The sequence below is a fragment of the Mastigoproctus giganteus genome, chromosome 10 (assembly GCF_048544385.1).
Source record: "Mastigoproctus giganteus isolate SK-2022 chromosome 10, ASM4854438v1, whole genome shotgun sequence".
Classification (NCBI taxonomy): Eukaryota; Metazoa; Arthropoda; class Arachnida; order Uropygi; family Thelyphonidae; genus Mastigoproctus; species Mastigoproctus giganteus.
In genome coordinates, this window is record NC_143584.1 from 181,735,998 (window position 1) to 181,761,780 (window position 25,783).

General features: G+C 36.6%; 1 protein-coding gene across 2 annotated transcripts in view; it reads right to left on the reverse strand.

Annotated features, from left to right (window-relative positions):
- Positions 1-25,783, reverse strand: part of LOC150079593 (uncharacterized) — a 282,770-nt gene that overhangs the window by 249,173 nt on the left and 7,814 nt on the right. The window contains exon 1 of one of the 2 annotated variants that reach the window (XM_090382784.1): positions 10,222-10,524. The exons of the other annotated variant lie outside the window; for it this stretch is intronic. Within the exon in view, the coding sequence (XP_090238910.1) occupies positions 10,222-10,274 (53 nt within the window). The 5' untranslated portion in view covers positions 10,275-10,524. Of the gene's footprint in view, positions 1-10,221; positions 10,525-25,783 lie in introns of those variants that run through there. 2 annotated transcript variants of the gene reach the window in all.

Genomic DNA, 25,783 nt, shown 5'->3' on the forward strand with positions numbered 1-25,783 from the left:
TGCTCATCTGTCGTGTCGGAGAGATTTCAAAGTCAAATCGTTGTTTTGACCTTGGCTTTCGTTTGTCTTGAGTATTTCGCCGACATGTTGTACATGTGGCGTCACTTCTCATATTTTATTGTCATTATAAGGGCATTTATCCATGACAACGTAGACGTACATACAGTACTAGCAATTACGCACAAAACTCTATGCTCTTTGTAACAGCATTTAGGCTTAGTGCATAAACATTAGCATAAATAGAGTATATCATTTAAATCTGATATTTAAATCAAAATAAATGCAAACGAACCTATATAAACATATTGTAATTCATATTTATTATTATTATTAGCCATATAGTGCAAGGAAGCCTGAGGCTTATGCTGCACCAGCTAAAAAAATTTTTTCCGAGTTACTCTGAGAAAGAGAGAGAGAGAGAGAGAGAGAGAGAAGTAGAAAGGAATCACCAAGAAAAAGAAGAATGATGATATCCAGCTCAGGACCCTGGGTGTGCGAAGCCCATAAGCCCATGTAGATTATTTTACAAATTTCCCAACACCTTCTAAAGGTGTTGGGAAAATAAGATTTTATATTTATAATTTATTTATAATCACTAATATTAGCAAAACAAAGTTTGTATTTAAATAACAAAATAAAAAGTAAAAATAACAAAAAATAAAAACGTAAACAGCAAAAAATAAAAATAAAATTAACCAAATTAAATAAAATTTTAAAAATTGTGTTGTTTAATTTTTGTTATTTAATTTTGTCTTAATGTTTTAAAATTTAAAAATTTCGAAACATTAAGACAAAATTATAAAATTTAAAAATAAATAAAAAATAAATAAATAAAAAATAAATAAATTAATTAAAACGAACAAAATTTAAAAAATTAAAATAAAAAAACAAAATAAAAAAAAATTAGTTTAAGCTCTGTTTAAAAATATTTAAATTTTCAAAGAATGAAATTTATATTTAAAATTTTAAATAATTAAATTTTAAAAAAATAAATAAATAATTTAATTTTGTTATTTAAATTTTAATTTAAATTAAAAGTGAAAAATATAAGCTTCACTCAAGTCTCTTAATCCTGGATGTGTCAGACCTTATCCTAAAACTTGTTAATTTTAAAGAAAAAGTACAACTCATTTTGTCTACTTTGCAGTGATAAAAATCTGAACTCACTCTTTCTTTTATGCATTTGGCCGATTTTGGCCACTTTTACTAAAGTAATAGCATTCCTTATTGCTAACGTTGTCTACAGATAATATCTTGAACTCTTGTGGAAGATAAGTAAATTAATAGAATAGAGTATTCCCCTTCCTCGCTTGGATAACTTTAGGTGGGACTTAGGATTCAGTAGAGTTATTCGATAAGGATCTGCTGTATTTATCACAATAACCTTAACTTGTTGGTGGCAGGCTCCATTAGAGTGGAACATACAACAATTAAATTATTTGTAAAACTCTTCTTAAAATGGCAGGCATAATCAGTAAATCTCTTTTGTTTGCTTTGGGTCATGGTCCTGAAGCTGATAGACTAAGTTAAGGTTGTTTACCACCGAATATCTTTGTACTGAGTGTTAAAAAAAAAAAAGATTAGGTGCACCGTACTTTCCACTAATGTTCTGAAAATAATAAAGAAGCCAAGGTACATTATTTTTCATGGTATTACTTCCGTTTTTCACTTGAATGCTTATTACTATTTTTTAGAGAAAGAAGATAGACTTGATTCACCTAGTGTCATTTGTATTCATGCTGGCACATTCTGTGCACATTCACAGTACAAAACTTAAAAATAAATAAAATAAAAGTAGAAAGTTATTGCGTAATTTGTTCTTGAAGCGAAAAGCAACTCGTGAACCATATTGAAAAATAGTATCAAGATATTTTGTAAAATATCTTGATATTGTAAGATATTTTGAATATTAGTACAGTAATGCAGATACTTGTACGATAACTATTTTACGAAATGCAGACAGTTTGTAGAAAAGATCTGAAAACTGAAAATGGATTGAATAATCTTTCTATGGGTCAGAATTATCAATATTCTTGATAATCCTTGAGTTGCGTTGTCGTTTTGTTGAATAAGTGCCAAGGCTGTTGTTGTTGTTGTTGTGTAGGGTTTTAGGAACATCAGCGACCAAGGCCATATTGCTCAGGTCTTTTCCACCCGGTGTGGGGAGGACGGCGATTCTACCAACTGTGCTACACACTAGGGAAAATGCCAAGGCAACTAAGGCCATCTGACATTACTGGTATTTCTACGATCGGTTTGCCTATTTTTGCGAAAAATGATATTCTCTGGAGATAGGAACTAAGCAACACTCGTCCGAGACTGAATAACTCGCAGAAGAAATATTAATAGTAATAAAATAAAAGCACAAAAAACTTATTCTACTTTAAACGGAAATCGGACACTGATATTTTTAAGACGGTGTGGACGAACATGCGAATGTAGTTACTGTGATAGGTCGAGCAGTTTCCTACTCATGGTATGTATGTCACTTGTGGTAAGCACTCGTTACAAAGTGGTATTCAAAAAATGTCAATACCATGTACCTCCTCGCAAAAAAAAAAAAAAAAAGAAATTTACATTAAACTTGTTTTTTTGTCGATCTTTTGATAGCCCTTGCGGTGGCGTTGATTCGAATTCCTTAATTTATTTATTTATTTTTTTTTTTTGTAATGTGATTAATCCGGGTTTTTCATCCAGCAAAAGAGATAAACCAGACAAAAAAAAAAATAAATAAATAAATAAAAAACTGACGAAATTCGTATTAACTAACAGTTGTTTTTCCTTGGTGTAAGTGAATTTCTTTTCATTATTTGAAAAAAAAAAAAAAAAAAAAAACAATGTTTTAAATCTTTCGCCCACTTGATCTAAACAGTATCTAAATAGCTAACTTCTGTTTCCTTTGCATATTTGACTGTATTATGCCAAATGAAAATAATCATCTACGCTTCATTACCAGCGAACAGAAATAAATCAAACACTCCACAGTTTCTTTATAAAAAATATTTCCTATTTATTGTTCCTGCGAAGATTTGACACACCTACAGCGAGAAAGCGAGGATACAACTTCTGAAGCCTCTTTGCCGGAGCAAAACTAAGAGAAAGAACGCGGAAGAAACGCGTGCATATATTTCGCTCATCATGTTAAACAGCCAGAGTTAACAGCATTGAATCAACAAAGCCCAATTAACAAATGGGGCTTGTATAGGGGAAACAGACGTCACAGTGGAGCCTGGAGTTCGTGGTAGATGATATCATTCCGAGAAACACTGGCGGTAATGTTCTCTACAAAGGACTAATCAATCATTATCCCAGTTCTGCTTTTCACTTTATACAGCAGTAAGAAACCTCTCATTTTTCAACCATCCACAACGATAAAGAAAATAAAACAAATAATTATAAATTTATATAACATCGTGACATGTATATGCATAGTTAACTTTAAATATATGTATTTCTAGCATAAATACGGCTACACAATTAAATTCATACTGAATCTGGAAATTCAACAAGCAGAAATCTATCAGGGATACAAGTCCTGATAGTGAGACTAAGCGGGTAGTCAGTTGAGCTTTTGGCGTTGAACATTGAATAGATCCCTAGCGGTAGCATAGTGTTTTTGATTGCTGTCTTTCCAAACCGTTGGGAAAAGACCTGGGTTAGAATCCTATTAAGGGAGGAGGAATTTTTATGGGATTGTTGTCACACAGTGGCCTAGTTATTAGGTATCAGGATACAGTTTAAAGGTTTCCGCTCAGGAATTCGAGTTTCTCAACAAAATAATCTGACCTTAGTTTATTTAGTACAAAAAAGCGAACCTAGAATGGAGGAACAAAGATAATCATATCGTCAATGCTTTGCATGAAGTCTGTATGACACTGCACATCTGTGAGTTGCAACCGTTGCGCATCAGTTGTCAGTTTATTTATAGGACCATTAACCATTACAAGGATATCCAAGGAATAAGATCGTGCAACAACTGGCTGTCGGCGTACCGTCTAGATTCCAAAGGCTGTTAATAATAATGCCAATAAAATATTTTCATTTGTCATTCTTGTGAAAGACCTCAAACACATTTTCACAGTGTTCAGTTGGCGCAGACAGAACAGTGGTTATAATGGCCGTCCTGCCCACACCAAACGGCAAAGGCCGCGGTTGGAATCTCGTAAATACGAGAAATTTTCTTGATTTTTTTTTTTTTTTTTTTTTTTTTTTCACTCAACGACAAACGTGGTTGAGTTTGTCGGTCTCAGGCGTGGACAGTAAGGTTTTTTTTTTTTTTTTTTTTTTCCAATAAAACACTCAGCTCAATCTGAGAACACATTCAATTTACGAACATAATAAACATGTGCAGAAATTAGTTTTCGGGTGACCTAATATGATTTTTTTTATACAGTACAGTACAGTATTTAGTTTTTGAGATAGCATAGTGGTTATAATCACTATCCTCCTCACACAGGGTTGAAAAGGCTGCGTGATTGACGGAATTCGTCAGTGATGCGAAGAACTTTTATGGACGTTTTATTCACTCCGTGGCTGAGTTAGTTGGTTTCAGGTGAGGACAGCAAGGTTTCCCTTCCAAAATTTGGCTTTTTATCCAGCAAAAAAAAACAACAAAAAAAAACAAAAAAACAGGCAAACCGACCAAAGAACACGCCCAATTTTTGGATATAATACACATAGGTGGATGAGGTTGTCTTGGGTAACCCTATACAGTATAATAATTTCTTTTTAACTCAGTAGTCATAGAAAAATTTGGTACAAGAAGTAATGCTGAGAGGTAAGACATAGAGCTTCAATTTTAAAAATCATAACTTGCCTGATCTTTTTGATTACGTAGGTCATCGTAAAACATTGAAGAGGGAGGGAAAATGCAAGACCCACTCAAAGTTGCAATATCACCCTGGCGTCCTGGCTGCCTGTTGCAATGCATACAGGCAGCCAGGATGATATTAGCTGTTTTTAATATTTGGTAGCAGCTAAAACTTCATCTTGCAAACACGAAAATGAAATCGAATGGCAAAAGATAAAAGGTAGAAATCTCGGTAAAGGATAAAGGTAAAAAAAAAGGTATCGGTAAGGATAGACAAAATAAATGTAAGATATATAAAAATGTTCATTCCAAGATCTGGTAGAAATACCATAAAGCACAAAAATATCTGCTTTACGGATCGCACGATGTAGTCATTCATTGCAAAATTATTATTATAATCAAACAAACGTTTAGAGCAGTGGTTTTCAACCGGGGTGCCGCAACAGAATTCCAAGGGTGCCACGTAATTTGGGTTTAAGTTACTTAAACTTATTATTATTTTTTTTAATTTATATGTTTATTTCATTATAAATTATATACCTCATTATATACCTCTATATAAAGAATAAAATTATATACTGTATATATATAATTTGTATTATGATATGTAATTTTTATAATTGTATTATTGTAATAAATATCATATAACATATATATTTTTTAATATTTTATATACATATACATATATATATATATATATATATATATATATATATATATAGGTAAATGAATTAGGTGGTAGTATAATAATATAATATAAATAATATATTGGCTTGTCAGTTAAACCAATAACCAAGATAGGTACATTAATTGGTTATGGGAATAAAACAAAATAAAACAAAATAATTTAATTTTACAATTTATATTTATTATAATATTTATATTTCACTTTCACATACTAGGATATATATATATATATATATATATATATATATATATATAGAGAGAGAGAGAGAGAGAGAGAGAGAGAGAAAGAATCGGATCTAACAGGCAGAAAATTCAGTAGGGGTGCTGCAAAATAAAATAAATTACTTAGGGGTGCCGTTATTAAAAAAAGTTTGAAAACCATGGTGGGCGAACTGATAAATAGTTCTGCTCAAGTGGAGACATTTTCATTGGGCAAGGCAAAAGGGAACTGAAAAAAAGAATTCGACAACCTTGGGACCATTCTTGGTGGATCTTGGAATTTTCTGAATTTCAGTGGTCATGCAATATGACCTTTGTGTGGGTTTTTTTATGACCACCGAATTTTGGTCATAAAAAAGCAAACAAGATATTACATTTCTATACTGGAACTTCTATATTTGTACGTAGTAGCACAAAAAAGTGTGTCCTTTTTTCGAGAGGAAGGTAAAGAACAGTAGATGGAAAAATATAGTAAATAAACAGCACATATTGTAAAGTACAATAAAAATTAAATTAATTACTTCCTCTTTCAAAAAACACCACGCTGTGTATAGTATATTTTGCTACACTTGTACTCTTCCTAGTACTGCGCAAGTGCATAAGGCTACACCTTTGCAATACTGTATACAAAAGTTGACGTGTAAGTTTTCTTAATTACATATCGTACTGTATATAGTATATTTTGGAAGGAAAAGTTACACACAATCATTTAACTGAAGTTGCAAAGTCAGGTGTCTTTGATCATATGTTTTCCACAATAGATAATTTCCGAATGAGTTTGGAAGCACCATAATCCTCTGGAATTCGTAATGTTCTCCATAATCCTTTGGCCTTCTTAATTTTCTTTTGAGCGGCCTATGGATAAATACAAATGATGAAAGTCGCTGTTTCAACGTTGTTTGCAAATGACAGTCTAAAATTCTGAAAACGCTCATAGTACGTGTAATTACTGATTGTTTAGCTCGGTCTTATCCTTCATGCGCGATTTGTGAAACTCAGAAATTAAAGAATACATAAATTTGGACAATTGATAACTAAATCCCTGGATGCTGACTTATTTAAAATCATAGATGATAAAAAGTATAGACGGATCATCCTAGATCTGCACGTGGTCTCCAGAACTACCAACTGATCTCAGATCGTTATGGCGGGGCAAGAGACTCTCAGAAAACTGGACTTGAGGAAAAGCTTTTGTTATCACAATTTGTTATTTTTGTTATTTTGTATTAGTTTTCCTTTCAAGTCAATGTTATCTGCTATGAGTACTTTTTTTTTTTTTTATTATATAATTTGCTTAATCTTTACAATTCCTTTATTATCTCTGCTGTTTGTTAACACCTGGCATGGTGCCGTGAAGGGTATTGTATGGTCGTGGTACCTGCGTGTACCGGTGAACTGTACAATAAAGACTTATATATAAATTTATCGATTCTCGGAAGATTTTGAGAATTCGTTCATTATCCTTAACGTAGGCTGAAAATAGATAGCGCCGGATAATTGATTGCCTGTGCGAGCCTCTAGGCTGTCGCTCACTTTGTCCACGCCCTTCGCTACCAGAGCATTTCTTAGTCGTAAAAATTTTATTTCTGTTTCTGGGCAAACTCAGCCACTACAGAAAGTACCACTACGGAAAGTACTTTCCGGAATCGTTCATACTGAAAAAGAAAAAAAAAAAAAAACCAGAAAAAATCCGTTTAATATCTGAGACAGGACCACATAAATAACTTTTATTGCCCACTCCTGGAGAGACATTAGCTGCTAAAATTTTAATCCACATGTGATTTTCAACGGCGGGATCTACTTGAGAGGAAGGCACAGATGGTTGCAGGTCCCAATATTTTGAACAGAGGTTGCTTAAAGACACGCAATACCTAAACTAGACATACCATGGTAATAATTTAAATGTTGTATTATTAAAATACAAATATGATTGTATTATTAAAATACAAATATGAATATAGATGACCATGACAACGAAATTTGATAGAAAGAGATAGTAAAACACAATTGAGTCTCAGAGGAAGAGAAAGAAATGTATATAAGATATTAAGTATATAATTTTAAATTACAGTTTTGTAACTTCTAATAAATAGGCACTATTACACACACACCTAGTGTAGTGGTTATGCCACTTAGAGCAGTTTCAGAATGTTAAAAGAAGTATAGTACTTTTCGTCGGAACTGTAGAAACTTACACCGATGAGCCAAAACATTATGACTACCTACCTAATATGATGTTGGTCCTCCATGTGCAGCTAAAACAGCTGGTACCCAGGGAAACATGGACGCTACAAGATTTCTAAATGTGTCTTGTGGTATCTGGTACCAACACGTAACCAGCAGATCCTTTAACTCCTGTAAGGTCCGTGGCTGAGACGCCGCAGATCGGAGTTGCTGTTCCAACACAAACCACAGATGCTCGATGGGATTAATGTCTGGGGAATTTGGAGGCCAGGGCAATACCTGGAAGTCTTCCTCATGTTCCACGAACCAGTCTCGAACAATCCGGGCGGTGTGGCATGGCGCATTATCCTGCTGAAAGACGGCACCGCCAGAGGTGAAGACTCTTGCCATGAAAGGGTATACCTGGTCAGCAATGATGTTTAGGTGTAAAGTGTTTTCACTGTCTAGATGGTAGACGTCAGAGTTCCCGGCACATGGATGACTGGACCCGGGGTATCCCAGCAGAACATCACCCAAAGCATGACACCGCCGCCACCAGCTTGTTTTCGTCCCATGGTGCATCAGGCGCCATCACTTCCCCAGGTAAACGATGCACACGTATCCGGCCGTCCACATGGTGCAACAGGTAACGTGATTCATCGGACCAGACGACTTTCTTCCAATCATTCAAGGTCCAGTATCGATGCTCGCGTGCCCATTGTAGGCGCTGTCGCCGGTGAACCGTGGTTAGCATGGGCACTCGGAGCGGCCAGCGGCTATGCAGCCCCATTTTCATCAGGGTTTGATGTATTGTGTGTTGTGACACATTACTCCCGTCACCAGAATTCCAATTACCGGCGAGTTGCGACACAGTCGCCCTTCCGTTGCCACGTACAATGTGGGAGAGCCTTCGCTCACCTCAAGCATCGATGAGCCATGGTCATCCAACACCTCGTCGGCGGTTCGTGGGTTATTCGTGGGTCCCCCTCTTCGGACCACTTTCGGTAGATACTAACCACGGCTGCCGTGAGCATCCCACCAGCCGTGCCGTTTCGGATATGCTCTGACCCAGTTGTCTGGCCATTACAATTTGGCCTTTATCAAACTCACTTAAGTCCGCTGCCTTTCTCACCAAGAACAAGAGTAACACAAGAGTATCGGAGCTCAGTATCAGGTGTTTTTTATACCGTTTCCCAACCGCGCACGCGCCGTAGTTCACCTGCAGTTGCTTCGATTTGCATAACGACTCGCTGGTCATAATGTTTTGGCTCATCGGTGTATAAGGCGTTTTCATACAACAGCCGATTTAATTAGTCCAGGCATATATCATACAAACTGGCTTGGGGACGCACTAGTTTACAGACAAAATGCACTTCCTTTTCTGAGATGCACATAAAGGTGCCTTGCCTTCCACGTTAACATGAGAAATGGAACTCGACCCGGTTAAGAATTATTGGATGGGAGATATATTTATTATTTTCACTTAATCCCCTATGGGACCTTAATTTTGCCAACTGTGATGCTTTTCAGGAACGTATCCCGCGGTTCACGAGGGATTCCTTTATATTCTGATTTGCTTCATAGATAGGGCCGGCTCGAAGAGATATCGACTATTATAAGCGGCGCCGCAGCGACTGCTTATTATAATCCTTTACCGCCGACACCTACATGGGGTGCGCTTCAAATAGCGGCTAAAATTGCTTAGGGATACTGTAGATCCAGTGATGTAAGGAAATGAATTATCTTGAATTGATATTTTGTTAGGCATAATCCATCCTAACATTTCTTACTTAGCAAATGGTTCATAGCTGGTGTTCTTCTGTGACACAAGATTTAGGCTTATTTTAATATTGGTACATAAGTATGACTTTTAATTCAGGGTATTAATATTAATCTTCCGGCCTAATCGTACTACTGAATGCCAATTTTTAGGACATTTAGGGACATTTACAAATTACGTATTATTATTTTTCCGACTTTACCAAAACCTCCCTCCCCTCTGTAAACCTCGTAACAATAGTTCAATACCTCTGTACTTTATGTAATGAAATACTCCAATTCAAGCATATTATTTTTAAAATTAAAAATCTATTGCGTGACATTTGTGCAACTACTTTTTTTTTATACTCCGTGCCATATGCTAAGAAATATATGCGCATCGTTATGCAAACGAAAGTCCAAATGATTCAACCATTAACAAATTCTGGAAGTTTCTAAACTAATTCATATGAAGCATTGTTAATTATTATTTTTAAAATATCATATTAAACACGATAATAATATTTGTTATTTTTTCTTTAGTAAATACTTATTTTCTTTAATTAAATTATAATAATTCCTACCTTGCTCGTTGTAAGCGACGAGTACTATTTCTGCTTAATTTTTTCGATTCCATTGTAATATTGGTGGCGTTCCAGTTCCAAATTACCTGCAGAGCTGTAAAGTCAATTATGTTGACATTGGGAGAACGCTGTCATAGTTGGATTTTCGAAAATAGTTCGGCTTCAGCTGAGAAACATTTAATTGCGATAAGTGAATAATTTTTTCCTTGTTACCGAGGTATGTAACACTTAGATATTCTCTCATTTATAATGCATTCAAGTTCCGGTAGTTTGAATAGTTGGAGAGTAGACTTGCTTTGAAAGCGTCAGATGTCGTCTGCGCCTTCGCCGGTATTTTCAAGTGGTTTTATTCTATTATGGAGTGTGGCGTGTGTGCGACAGCTAATAGTAGCTGAATTACTTAATATCCACTTAGCCAAGGAAGACCGGGACTTACTAAGAAGGACGACCTTGCCATCAGCTGATGACGACGAAGATGTAGCTCATTACAAAAGTAACAACAATTTAGGCTTAACTCTGCAACAGTTATTCGGTGTGAACTTTCGGACTGTTGAGTGAAGCATATTAGAAAAATAAAATTGTGTTATTTTGTTTCCTTTCCAAAATTCAGGTATTGGAATTTTTATAATTTCAGCTTAGCGTATATAAGAAAGAAAGAAATAAAAAATGTACTGCTCTTACTGGAAATAAGTAAATATTAGCTTGTTAAGCAAATGTGTTCTTCCGTCGTACAATTTGTGGAAGAGTGGTATTAAGTGTGACTGATGGCCAATTGCGAACTGGGACAGGATTTATTCAGGAAAATAAGTGTCATAGGGAAATGAAGACAAGCGGCCAGCTCAAGCTATTATTTTATTTTATTTTTTCTCTCATTTTCGATAGAGTATCTGACCGAGGATTGACTTAGGTAGCGGTGGAGGATAATACCTCGATATAAGAAATAGGAAGGTCTCCATGTAAGTATTTGAATTTCTGTGCGCTTTTACAGTTTGTTTGTACCCAGTATTTTTAATATATAAAATTTATAATTCTGTAGTTTTTAATTCCTTAACAAGTACAAATGAAGGAAGTTAAATAGAATATCATAATAAAATTTATAAAATTGCAATAACAACTAATAACAGACGTTTTCGTTAGTTTCAAATTATTGAAAGAGTTTTCTGTACCTTGAAATTTACGTACTTAGGTTTGAATGAATTTAAAAGTAGTTGAGTGGCATCTAGTTTTAAAATTACGTAATCTACCTATTGAACAGTTACGGGTGTCAAACGGATTCCAGAAAAAATTAAAAGTTAAATATAAGTGTGTCTTCACACACAATTAAATGAGTTAGTGAATGCTGTAACTGTCAGTTGTAAATTTGTATTTGGTATCATTTTATGTTTTTTTTTTTTTTTTTTTTTTTAATATTAATTGTATTTGCTTGTGTATATGTGTGTATATATATAAGTATGTAAGAATTGATAAGTCTGATAAAGTTTTCACAGATGTAAATGAAAAATACAAAATAAGATACTAGTCAATATATATATATATATCGGCTATTATCTTATTTATATACACATGAGCCAAAACATTATGACCACCTATCTAATAGTGCGTGTTGGTCCACCTTTTGCCTTGATAATCGTTTAAATCCAGAATGGCGTCGATTCCACCAGACCGCGAAAGGTGTGCTCTGGTATCCTGGACCAGCTAGACAGAAGGATCCAGGAGTTCAACAACGGATCAAGGCACTGGCGAATGCTGCTTTCTACCGCGTCCCATAAATGTTCGATGGGATTGATGCCGGTGAAAAATGGTAGCCAGGGCAGTACACGAAACGCGTGGATATGAAGCTGAAACACAATGCGGGCCTTATGACATGTGTCACTGGACAATTTCTTGTAACAATAGTCTAGTGCAGGTGGCGAACCTATGACACGCGTGCCCAAAGTGGCACGCATACAATTTTTTTGACCACGCGGAATTCAGAACGTCTTAAAAACATTTCAACCTTCGAAACATTACTTGTGACCTGCGCATGCCCGCTCTCTCTGCCAGGCAAGTAGTGACGTCATAACCATTCAGAAAATAGCTGTATTCATGTAGTGATTTGTTTGAAGTCGGAGTGGGATGAAATTGTGTGATTAACTGTCTTGAATATCGCCTTTCGAGGGGCACGCTAGGGTAGTTTTTTTTTTTTTTAAGATTTAGCCAATTTTGGCACGCACCCTTAAAAAGGTTCGCCACCACTGTCTAGTGACACATGGACTGTTGTTACAAGGATATACGGCCATCATTAAGGATAAAATATGGTCCGAAACAATGCTGAGGTAGGATTTCGCAGTGAGGGTGTGTTTAATGGAGATGAGAGGGATCCAGTGATGTCCATGAAAACATCCCCCAAATCTGATACCACTGTTGCCGGCCTCTGTTCGTCCAACGTGGTTGCAGCTGCTCGCCATCGAATGAGCACCCAGCCATCGCATGATGGAGCTGGAACCTTGATTCATCGGACGAGGCTACTCGTCTGGTGTCCAGGAACGTTGCTCCTGTGCCCAATGTTGTCAGAGGTGTCGATGATAGTTGGTCAACATAGTCGCATGACCAGGTCGTCTACTTCTAAAAAGATATTTCTTGGCTAAATGCCTAAGAGTATGAAGGAGTTTGTTTATGCATGGGTAATACACACGCATCATTTCTACTACCAAGGTAGTTTTAATGCATCGTTTGATTATATCTCATTTGTGAATACCTTCTCAACGAGTTGCCATGGTATTGCACTACCTCGAATAAGTAACGCTTCACCTATGGGGAAGACTAATGTTACTTATTCTTGGCGGATACCACCACCCAGACGGCACCGTTTCATTACCCATGCATAAACCAACTCCTTCGTACTATTAGGCATTTAGCCAAGAAATATATTTTAGATTACACCATGCACACCATCAGGCATCGCTCATATTGTGGAGTTATACTTCATAACTGGGTTGTCATTATTGCAACGTCAGGATATCTACTCACCTACCGATGAGAAACCAAAAAGCTTCGAAACGGTGCCGTCTGGGTGGTGGTATCCGCCGAGAATAAGTAACAAGTCTTCTCCATACGTGAAGCGCTACTTATTCGAGGTAGTGCAATACCATGCAACTCGTTATGAAGGTATTCACAATATGAGATATAATTGAAACTACCTTGGTAGTAGAAATGATGTGTGTATGCATTACCCATGCATAAACAAACTCCTTCAGGTCGTCTGCTTACTCCTTGGGCATAACCGCAAGAGCATCTGTTAGATGCATGCTCGGAAACTTTTCTCTGTGTGCGTCCTGGTCGTAGTCAGCTCGTAATTTACAGACACACTATACTGACGCATCATAACCTTAGTTGCATTGGTGCTTAAAATACAAACACTTTAGGCAAGTTTTCTGGCGATCAGAAGTAACGTCTGCCGTGAACAATTGTGGGCCTAGGACTACTCGATATTGTATTGGTTTCGTGACTTGTTTAGAGAAGTTTGGATTTGATTCCCATCGGGGTCTTGAAGGAATTCTTAAAGGCCTCTTCAGTCTGGGCCGCGGTTAACCGATCTCAGGCGGAGGGTGTAGGGTTTCTTGTGAATTATGCCGAGTTTTTCAGCCTGAATAACATGCAAATCGATCCGTAAACATACTCTTATGTGGGCATGACACACAGGGCAATGTGGCCTTAGATTAATGCGTTATATAAATAATAACAAGAACTAAATAAAGAATTTTTTGAAAGTGGAATCCAAACCATTTGGACTACCACCAGAACAAATATCAGTTCTTTAATACTGCCTTACAGACTTATAATAATACTGCCATGGATCCATTACATTGTTCCAACTTTCTGCGCCTGCTCGGATGACTCCAGAACTGTAATTTTTTCCCCTCCAATTTGTAATCTTTTTATCCAAATCCTACACTTGTATAATTAGTAATATATTGTTGTTTTGTTTTATTTTCTCTCTCTCTCTCATCCTTGTTTATTACATTGTATTAGCCTTTACTGTGAGCCGACCGGGCTAGCCGAGTGGGTAAAGTACCTGCCCGGCAACCCAAAGGTCGCGGGTTCGATTCCCGCCTCGGGCTTGGATCAAAGTACTGAAAAAAAAAAAAACCTTGGGAGGTGCAATATGGCCACAGAAGCCGATGCGCCAACAACTACCCAAATCAAAGCCTTTACTGTGTGGTATTGTGTACGGCGTTTGCCTTTTGTGTTCAATAAAGAGTTCTTCTAATAATAATAAAAAATAAAATAAAAAAATATAATTTTTTTAAAACTACCCTCTTAATTGAACACATTGCTCTCCTGTGAATGTCTACGTAATAATCATCGCACTTCGTTCTATTCTTAAAATCATATTATATCGTAATAGACAGTGGTCTTAGGAAATGGAAATACGCATTTACGCGAATTTTGTCCTGGTAAATCCAATAGAATTCAGTCCATGCAAAGTTTCAACCTCGTGGCCTTAATTATTTCGGCACGAATGCTAACATAATTAAGGTCAGGAGGAGTAAATATGGCATGTGTGAACTGAGCACACGTAGTTGTTGGTTTAAGTACATTTCAGAATAAAAATAATTATTCCTGAAAAAAAAAAAAAAAAAAGCTGAATAACTCTTCCACCATATTTGCAGTACGTACTGTAGTTGGAGATATGAAACCATAAACCCAGAAAGAAAACTTTATCGCCTGGTACGGAAGACTCAGGGCCGCTTTTATAAATTTTCGGGTTTTTGACAAAATATTCGTATATTTTGTTAAAGAACCGAAAACAGGCTCCTTCAGAAGTAATCCAGTCAAATATTTCAAATAATGATTCTGAAAACACTAAATTTAGCTTGGTGTGATGTACTGGATTCTAAAACAGTCTCACTAATACAATAAAATCTGGCTCTACCAAATTACGAGCCATAGATATTGTCTAACCCTTTTAAACATCATTTCGGCAGTGGTAAGAAGTCCAGGTAGAGGAGATCCATACTCAAGATTAATCTGAGCGTAAGTATGCACAATCGTATTAAAAGTCATGGTACACTTCTGGTTATGACCAAACGGTTATTTATTCAAAGAAATTAATAGTGGTGACCCACCTTTTAGCTGTGTAACTGTTAAAGGGCGTCGTGAAGACTTTCTATTGTCTGATAGAAAGTTAGTGGTATCGTGCTATTCTTCTTTAAAGAACACCATTACGATGAGGGTCATCTTGTCCCTGCCCTAAGTCTGCATTCTAATTTATTCCGATGTTCAATTGGGTATTTGTTGGTGCTTTGCGCTGGCCACTGCAGTGTTCTGTTATTACTTTTTTCAAACTACGCGCTCACGAATCTACCTTTGTGAAATTGAACACAGTTCGTGTCGGAAGGTGGAAGGGCTGTTCCCATAAAATTGCCATAGTGCAGAGGCTTCTCAAACTTTGCAATACCGCGATCCCCTAAAATAATAAATGAATTCGGGCATCTCCCTCCCACAAATAAAACGAATTATTCATTTGAGTTAAGTTGGACAAGAAATAAACATACTACTGAATTTTAATAATCAAATTTTCATCTATACTCACTGACCAAAAAATTAGAAGCCTTTATTCAGTACCTAGTTAGGAGTGCCAATTTGTCCAAATTACGACTCGTACGATTCCGCTAGCTGTCTGAAGGAGTCTAGCTCCAGATTTGACCATTCTTCCATCAGATACTGTATTTGTCATTTACTGTATTCTGGTTGGTTGAGCACTGCGAGGGTATCTTAGACATTCTGAATTGGATTCAAATCTGGCGAATTAGGCAGCCAAGATAGATGTTGTAAATCTTGGGAATATTCCTCGAACCATTCAGATACAATTTTGCACGGTGGATAGTTGCATTGTCGTCTTGAAAGAATCCATCGCAATCCGTGTAAAAATAAAGCATTGCAAAGTGAAGTTGGTCTGATACGACAAAAAGATATTCATTGGAAGTAATATCACCTTCCAACTGTGGTACATGACTTCTAAGGGTGTGTTTAGCTGTTGTGCGGGATGAAAAACTATGAATAATTCACATGGAAAACTGTGCTCCCTCCGCCTGTGATCGGCCAACTACAATCCCGATCGCAGAAGCCTTTACAAATTCCTCCAGTCAGTGATGGGACTCGAATTCACACTCGTTCCAGAGTGACAAGTGGCAAAACCACTTTACTGTCATGGAAGACAGTACATATATGTATAAAAAGGAATAGAAACTAATTACCCCATTTCTATTTGTCCGATTTAAAAAAAAAAATTGGGCTGGCTCGATAAATCTTTCTAAAAGAGCGAAATATAAAATTTCACGAAAATTTGTTCACTGCGAATCGAGTTATTACATGCGGACGAACGGAACACATGGTGAAGGTAATAGGCGCTTCGTGTATATGCGAACGCACCTAATAGAACGAATCATATGACTAATTTCCATCCATTTAAAACAAGGCTATAAACACAGTACAACAGTAGTAACTTATTAAAAACCGATTTATTATTCAGTTTAGTAGTGACATAAGTATTAAAACTTGATTACTGCCAAAATTGGGTACAGCGTATCGGAAAAATAACCGTTATAATTCAAAAATTAATCAGTTAATTAATTTTTGAATTATAACGGTCCAGTTCCTGGACTGAATCGAATCCTCTCTCCCTAGTTAGGAGAAATCACCGAAATTCCTTTTTAATAACGGAATTCGAATCCAAACTTCTCCAGTCGAGAGTGATAAGGGTCGCAATCAGCGAAACGATGGTTGAAGAGTATTACTGCATATAACTGATACGAAGTGTGGCGATAAAGTTCCCGAACTGATGCTGTATCCGAGTTTGAAAATAAACGGAAGTGGTATGTTGCAGTTCAAACTCCTTACAACAGATGGTGGTATAGACATTATCCAGTAGGTTGACAGGCTGCGAGTAACAACCAGTTTGGTTAGTAGCGTTAACGTTCCGTATCACGATTTTGCAATGAAGCAACAAACGAATATCAAATTTTGTTTTGAACTGGGAAAGTCTGCAATAGAAACGTATGAAATGTTAAAAACTGTCTATGATGTGAAACGTTAAGTGGTGGCAGTGTGCTTGAATGGTATTAGCGGTTCAAAGAGGGACGTGAGGATGTTCGCGATTACCCAAGAAGTGGACGTACGTCAACCTCTCGAAATAAGGACAGAGTAGTAAAAGTTCAGAAAATTGTGACAAGAGATCATCGTTTTGCCCTCAGAATAATGGCCGATGAGTTGGATATAAATAAGGCGACGTTTTGTCAAATTCTGCTTGAAGATTTAGTGAAAATGGTATCTTCAAAAATTGTGCCGTGCAGCCTCACGGATGAGCAGAAGCAATGAAGAGTGTCATCATACGAAGACTTCATCCATAATTATCAAGACAGTCCTAATTTTCTTGACTATATTGCCATTGGTTGGGCGTTTTTTTGTGAGTGTTGTGTGTTTTAGTTCCGACCCAGAGATTCGTCTGAGTCGTACTAAAACACCCGTGTGTTTTAGTTCGACTCAGTTTCGTTTACAGAAGCCCAGGATCAGGATGATGCATGTTGATCATGTTTTTAGACAGACGGTGTGATTCATACGGAATTTGTATGATGCGTTCTACGGACAGGTGCTTCAAAGACTATTGAAGCGCATTTCCCGGGTGAGTCCACAAATTCGAGAGAAAGCCAGCTGCACCCATTCTGCACTTGCTGTGAAGACATTTCTGACGAAACATGGAATTCTACAGATCAATCATCCACCCTGCTCTCCTGATTTAGCACCAGCATTCCATTCCATTTTCCATTTATTTGTACACACAATTATTTACAAATTATATACAAAATTTACAAAGAAGATATATATACAATTTTATATACATCAGCATTCTCATTATACATATATAAAATACTATATTATATATGAACACGTGTGTGTGTTTTACCTGTATCAAGGGTGGCTCCTAGGCCTTAGCCCATCTCCACCTTGCACGTATGTGTTGGTTCAGAAACTCTGCAAAGCTTTTCATCGCTTGTATACGTCCACCTTGCCACCAGGGAGCAGCCAACACCTAGGCAGCCGCTGCCCCGCCCCCAGGCACAAGCAACCGAGCCTGGGTCTACTATCACCTTTAGTGCCTTGTGCAAAAATCCCGCACCCACCGGAGATAGTGCAATACCGGTGGGTGCATTTAGCACCAGCAGACTTCTTCCTCTTTCCCAAGGTGAAAACTTCCCTCATAGCAAAGAGATTTCAGGATGTTGAGGACATAAATGAAAACGTAACCGCCGGACTGAACATCATCTCTTTGGACCCTTTTACTGACTTTTTTCAGAAACCTTTAGAATGGCGTAATAAGTGCATTCAATCAGGTGGTGATTGCTTTTAATAAAAATATTTTTGAGCTCCTTCACTTCGTGTTCTTTTAATTGAAATCCGGCAACTTTATTGCCACACCTCGTATAATCAGTTTAAACTTCATATCTTTAAACAACATTATATATATTTTTTTATCTGTTTACCTATGGAAAATATGGCAACATAGATGACTCAAGTCTGAAAGTTAAAGCTAATTACGTATGTGGCTTATGCAGTCGTTTATTTGTCGAGTTATTCTGTCCAACTTATGCCAGGAATTATGCAATCCGGTCCGTTGTGCAATTAAGCCCAATATACAAGGTCAAGGTTTTGATTCAGTAACCTTCAAAAGCCAAAGAACAATTAGCTCGCCCTTGTGTAAGAAGCCCAAATGTCGTTCTTATTTATGCGTCGTTCTGCATTTCTAGCTCTCAGCCCATCACCTGACACTTAATGTAAATATATACAATTAATGATCATAAGAGGAAGTCATTTTGCGTGCTGAGAAACAGAAAGGTTATGACCTATTTATCTGGAAGATAAATCGACTCGTGAGAACAGATGCTCGCTTAACAAGCATCGAAGACACACACGTATTTCTTCAAAGATCTGCAAAATCATCTCAGAACAATCCTCCTCGATATCTTATATTAATAACTACTTTATTATAATAAAAAAATTAAATTAATGAATATCCGGTTTTATATTTACGTCAAGCAGCTTAGAAACAGGTGTGTGACAATAAATATTTTCTGATGGCATGCGCAGACTCCGTAAAGATGCATCTTCGTGTACTAAGCCGATGTTTCTTAACATTTGACGTCAGAATCAAGGTTCTGTTCTTCTTTTCGCAATAACTTCCAGCTTCCTGGGGGTCTTCTGATGGTGACTGAAGCTTTACTGCGTGTTATTTCCTTAGATGCCCTTGCCTACCCTATATGTGTAACTGTCTGAATACATTGCGTGCATACAAACATTGATTGGATTTTACGTCTGTGGGAGATAAATCGAAGTTGTTCGCTTTCCCATTTGAGTTGGGCGATTAAACTAGAAAATACCCGAGAAATTTGTCTGTTAGGGCACAGGTGGGAACCCAGCACCCAACTCGTCGATGAGAACGACAGGTATGTGATGCATTACCAAGTCAGTCACCCGTGTTATGTATATAAATAGCAGCATGCTATTTATATACAAAGTATACAGTTATATACTACATAGTACTGTTCTACATAGAAGCAGATTGTTGGATACTTGTATATTGCCAAATTGGTCTTCCTTCAGAGATAAATTTAAAACCTGAAGCAAAATTTAAGAAATTTTGCCTCAAATTTTAAATTTGATTTTTCTCTTTTTTTTACTTCTAATGAAACCGTTTTATTTTATAAAGTTGTGAGGTTCTGTCGCTGTTTTATTTGATATATACACTCAGTGGCGAAAAAAATTAGAAACCTTTTGAAATTGATAACGGATAAATAAGCTTAACGTTATGCAAATGTAAGTTGTCACATGGTATGATCACAAGTACCTTGTTGGGGCACGTTTAGCAGGAGCCACAATTGAGAATGCAAAGGAAATCCCTGGTGTGTCGAAAGCAACAGTCTGAAAAGTATGCAATGAGAGGAAGACGAAAGAAGAATGCAGCTCTAAAAGGAAGAAATGCGGCAGAAAATCGGTAATCCAAGAACGAGACCGCAGGAATTTATAAAGTGAATTGTGGGTCAGAATAGGCCCAGTATGCAGCAAATGACTGAAAATTTCAATTTAGGCAAAGAAAGATCCCTTTTACAACTGAACTATGCGGCGGGAGTTGAAGATTGTGGGATTTAGTGGTCTTGTCCTGTACGAAAGACTGGACTGAGGATCATATGGTCTGAGGAGTCTTGATTTTACACTTTTTTTATGCGAATGGTAGGATGAAAGTGTGGCGCGAACCCCATGAAGCCATAAATGCATCTTGTCCTGTGGCCATCAATCAGTGGGCACCAGTCCAAGTCGCTGATACACCTAAAACGCAACAATAACGTGTACCGCAAGTTGTAGCTGAAACACTGGGTATTATGCTTGTTGCTGTGCACTGTTGGAGGAATGAATGGACAATATGGCAGATGCGCAGAAAAGAAATGTCCAGATATTAATAGTAGGGCAGTGTATATAAATTTCCATAGTAAGGAGATCATAAGGTGGTAGGTACATGAATGTGTGCAAGGAACGTATTAACGTCCAATAAGATGTCAAGGCATAAACGTTTTGTATATTCGAAGTTATTTTTGGCAAGGTCCAGTTTTGTCGTGTGTGTGTGTGTGTGTGTGTGTGTGTGTGAAAATATTAGTTTTTGCTTGGTAGATGCTTTAGGAATATAGAAGGAAAGTTGCTTCAGTAATAGTAGGGCAGAATTTTTCTTAGGTTATCGTGTGAAACAGTTTGAAACTATGAATGTTTCTCTTACTTTCTAGAAGATAGTTTGAATTATTAGCAGAGCTGGATGAAATATTCTCTATAATAAAACAGGACCCCTGCTGGTAAGATGGCTCATGAATCCTTTTTGTTGCATCTTTTAAAGTTGACTATTGAGCTCAAAGGTTCCATATTTGGGAGGAAATTTTAACCTTTGAAAGTACTGATGGTATTTCTGAAAGTTAAATTTTAAAAAGAATTAGTGCATTTACTGTACTTCTTAAACGAACTAGGGTTTCCAGATGATCTCATCAGAAAAATCGGACAATTATCGGTTGCAAATATCTGCAACTCCAAGTTTCGTTGCAGCTGTTATAATTTTTTGATGTTATAATAAAGAAAAAGCTTATTCCGTACAGGTTCAAGTCAGAAGTGTTATATTAATCTGTCTATAGAAATTGAAATTTCATTTAAACAGCTGAATCTTTTTATTATTTGAGCTATGTGAGAATAATAAAGATTACAATTCTACTTAAAACACCAACAAGGGTTACAGAATTTGTGCAAACACACTGAGCAAATACATCATTTACATGTTCGGTATTGGCTCAGTTTGTGTATTGGACAGTAAGCTCAAATACTGGACGGTCAGGTTAAAAACCAGACATCTGGAAACTCTAATACGAACACCTCTTGATGATGATGATGTGGTAATCTTGCGCAACATTAAAATTGTACCCTGTCAGTATACGCGGTTGACAAAATGATAACCTAACTGGAGAAAAATAAAGAAATAATAAGGGAGAGAAAAAAGGGAAGGACAAGTGAAAGGAAAGGAGATAAATAGGGAAAGGAGAAGATAGAAGAAAGGGCAGGTAAAAAAATTATATAATACTTATAAAACATATAAATTTAATTAAGAAAGGACTTTGCTGTACAATTCATACCCCGGCGTCTTCTTCAAGTGTCAACCACTGCAATTGCAAGAGATAGCAACAAAATAGTGTCTTATTTCTGATGTAAAATTATAAGTATAAATTTTAGATTAAAATCAATAGAAAACCAAAATAAAAATGAAGAGAAACCAAACTAAGGGCAGAAAAAAGGTAAGGAAATAACTTGTATATACGAAGGAGTTTTGATGTTTCCGGCCTGACGAGGAAAAAATTTGAATAGATGAAAATCCTTTTAGTATGTTGTTACCCAATGTCTCATAATATGTGCAAAATTTCATTCATTTCCTGATAGTAGTAATTTTTTTTTACAGGTCTGAAGTGACCATGGCGACTCAAAGTGTGAGTTTTTCTAAAGTTGAGAAAAGAGCCGTCATCAAGTACCTCTTCTCCAAGAAAATGGGAGCCAAAGAAATTTATGACGAATTGAAACAAACAATGGCCAAGGAGTGCCCTTCATACAGCACAGTGAAATCGTGGGTGGCGGATTTCAGGAGGGGGAGAACAAGCACAGAAGATGAGGAAAGACCAGGAAGACGCAGGACCTTAGTCACTGTGGAAATTGTCGATAGTGTCCACGACCTGATCCTTGCAAACAGGATGATGGGTCTGCAACGTGTAGCAGACACCCTAGGCATCAGTTTGGAGCGGGTGCATTACATCGTGCATGAAGAATTGTGTATGAGAAAACTGTCTGCCAAGTGGGTTCCCAAACTCTTGACAGCTGATGACAGGAGGAAAAGAAGGGACTGTGCGAAGGCACTTTTGGGCCGTTTTTCAAGTAGTGCAAGCAATGTTATTCAACGAATAGTGACAGTTGATGAAACACATTGTACGTGTGTGATTCTGAGACCAAAAATCAACCCATGCAGTGGTGTCATGATGGATCACCACGACCCAAAAAAAGTCGCAGATAGAATATATCTGTCTTGTATTTTGATAGTATTAATTTTACTTCAGAATTTTATTATTTTTTTGCAATTCCGGCGGTTAACACCTGTTGAAGACGGTGGGGTTATGATTTGTACAGCAATATCCTTTCTTAATTACATCTATGTTTTATATGTACTGTACAATTTTTTTACCTATCCTTTCTTCCCCCATCCCCTTTTTATCTCCTTTCTTCCATTTTTTTCTTTTCTTTTACTTGTCCTTCCTTTTTTCTCTCCTCTTTCCCTCCCTTATCATTATTATTTCTTTATTTTATTCTCCGTGCATTATTCAAGTTTAGCATTGGCTGCCTTGGACTGCATTAGCTTACTTTCCTAGTTCCTTTTCCTATTTCATTCATTGTCACTTATACATAATAAACAAATAAATATGCTTCCATCTGTTGTTGTAGGGTTTTAGGCGCATTGGCCATATTGCGCCATAATATATCTATAAATTGCGTGTATTCTGTGCTCGATTTGCTGTTAACTGGACGAAACCCGAGTTTTGGGGAGAAAAAACCATGTACCCCTCGCATGAGACCAACTAACGTGGGTTATACAGCACTTTGTTAAATGCAGTATTTCAAACTTTGCATCGCAACGTGAGATTCCCCTTAATATTTAATTAATTCCGCCTATTACATCGGTGTACCTTTTACATCACGGCGCAAGGATTCTTCTAAAAGACAAGAGAGAAAGTAGTTATGCCGTACAAAAATTGTATACTTTGTTATATTTCAAGGTTTAAGTGCCAAGCATTCTCCATGTTTTCTATTTTCCCCTTTCCAATAAAGATAAGGCACATTCCAGCGACACGCAACACTGATTTATACTGTGCAGTGTGTATCATAACGAAACAGGATTTCACCGAGTGGCGAGAACATTTATCTTATCCGCGTGCAGTTATCTAGAACGATCACCGGTGTCCGTTTATTATACGGGGCGACTAATTAGTCCACGCTTGCAACGGTTTTCAAAGCGCAGACAGAACAGGTGAAATGATTACATGTGTGTGCATTTGGAAGGCAAAATTATTACTGTAGTAATCTGTGAACCGTTTTTTTTTTTTTTTTTTTAACTCGATTCGTTGTCCATTAAGTTGGCGGAGAATTTCAAACTTTCCGGATACGCTATGGGCATGATGCATCGTCCGTTACTTGTCTATTTACATTATTAGGAACTTAACCGATGGGTGGTACCCAGCCTTTAAGATTTCAAAATTGGTGGCAAAGGGAAAAAAAAAAAAAAATTTCCTCTTTATTTAGCGTGTTGAGTTTTCACTGGATTGTAAACAGTTCAATTTTTTTTTTTTTTTTTTTTTTTCTTGGATTAGAAGGAAATTTCTTACCGTATTTCCCCATATATAAGATGTACTACCGAAGAAAAGGAGATTTTCAGGTTAATTAAAAAATATCGTATACAGTGCCCTCTTTATAAAAGATACTTGTTTACGGTTTATAATTTATTTGTTTTAATTAAAACAGTGCATCTTCTTGTTTTATGTTTTATTAGTAAATTCATTATATCATGATGTTTAAGCGCATTTTAAAAAAATTGCATATATATGTTAATTTAAATCCTTGTAGAAAAAAAAATAATCTCGGTTTATATTATGCAAGTATATAGGAAAACATGTTTCACTTAGCTTAGTATTTTTCAAAAAAAAAAAAAAAAAAAAAAAAACGTTATTTGTGCGTGGACGTGTCGCTGCTTTCATGTAGATTTTCGTGTTTTTGACTGATTTATTTTTTCCCGGTCTGGTTTTGGTCTTGTATTTTAGTAAAGTAAATATTAGAATATATTCTAAAAGTAAGGAACTACACATTTTCTTGTTTTTGAATCTTCGATGTGTATAACGCAGTATAACTTTAGAATGTTTTAAGTGAGTCGTATACACTGAAAATACGGTAAATGCAGGATCACAATTTACTTTAACGACACTTTCAAAGAACAGGGTCGTATTATCAAGGAAGTAACCGCTTATTTGTAGCTCAGGAGCTACAAATTGAATACAGTACACGGTTAATGGGATCTTTTATGTAGTGGGTGGAAGGGGTGATGGATTTTCTTGTTTGCATCTAATCGCTTAAAAATCTTGACATGCTCTGTAAAAGAAGTTTACAGTAACAGGACGTTTATTCATTACAGAACAGTCTGAATAAACTGAATTTATCTAAGCATTAATGGAGGGAAATAAAAGCCAGGCAGTTTGATATCATTTTACTCAAAATGATTAAATTTACAAATATAAGTCATCGTTGTAATTTTAAGATTAAAATAAAGTTAACATTCTACGTACGCACACTAATTAAGGATTTTTTCGAATTGGTCGAGTTTACATATATAAACCTACAAAAATATTATGTGCTACATACACTCAGTAGACAGTTTATTAAGAACACTACCATAGTATTCTCTAGACTTCTTCTTTTTTTTTTTTTTTTTGTTAGTTGTTGGCGCATTGGCTTCTGTGGCCATAATGCACCTCCCAAAGCCCGAGGCGGGATTCGAACCCGCAACCTTTGGGTTGCTAGGGTGGTACTTTACCCACCTGGCTCAAAATCAACGGAACCCAGCTAACCTTCGTAGAACAGACAAAAGTCCTGGGAGTAGTAATAGACAACCGCCTGTCTTTCTTCCCCCATCTACAGCATCTGAGTTCCAAGACCAAAAAGTTCTCCGCCGCAATTATACGGATCTCAAGAAGTGAGTGGGGACTATCAAAACGAACCCTTCTTCTTTATTATAAAGCTGTCTTTCTCCCAATAGTAACCTATGCTGCCGGGGTCTGGTTTCACAGAGTTCCCATCATTAAGATGAAAGAAAAGCTAAACTCTATACAAAGAGCTATGTTACTGGCGACCCATCGAATCTGCCGTACAGTCTCTACAGCAGCTCTCCAAGTTATAGCAGGCACCCTCCCTC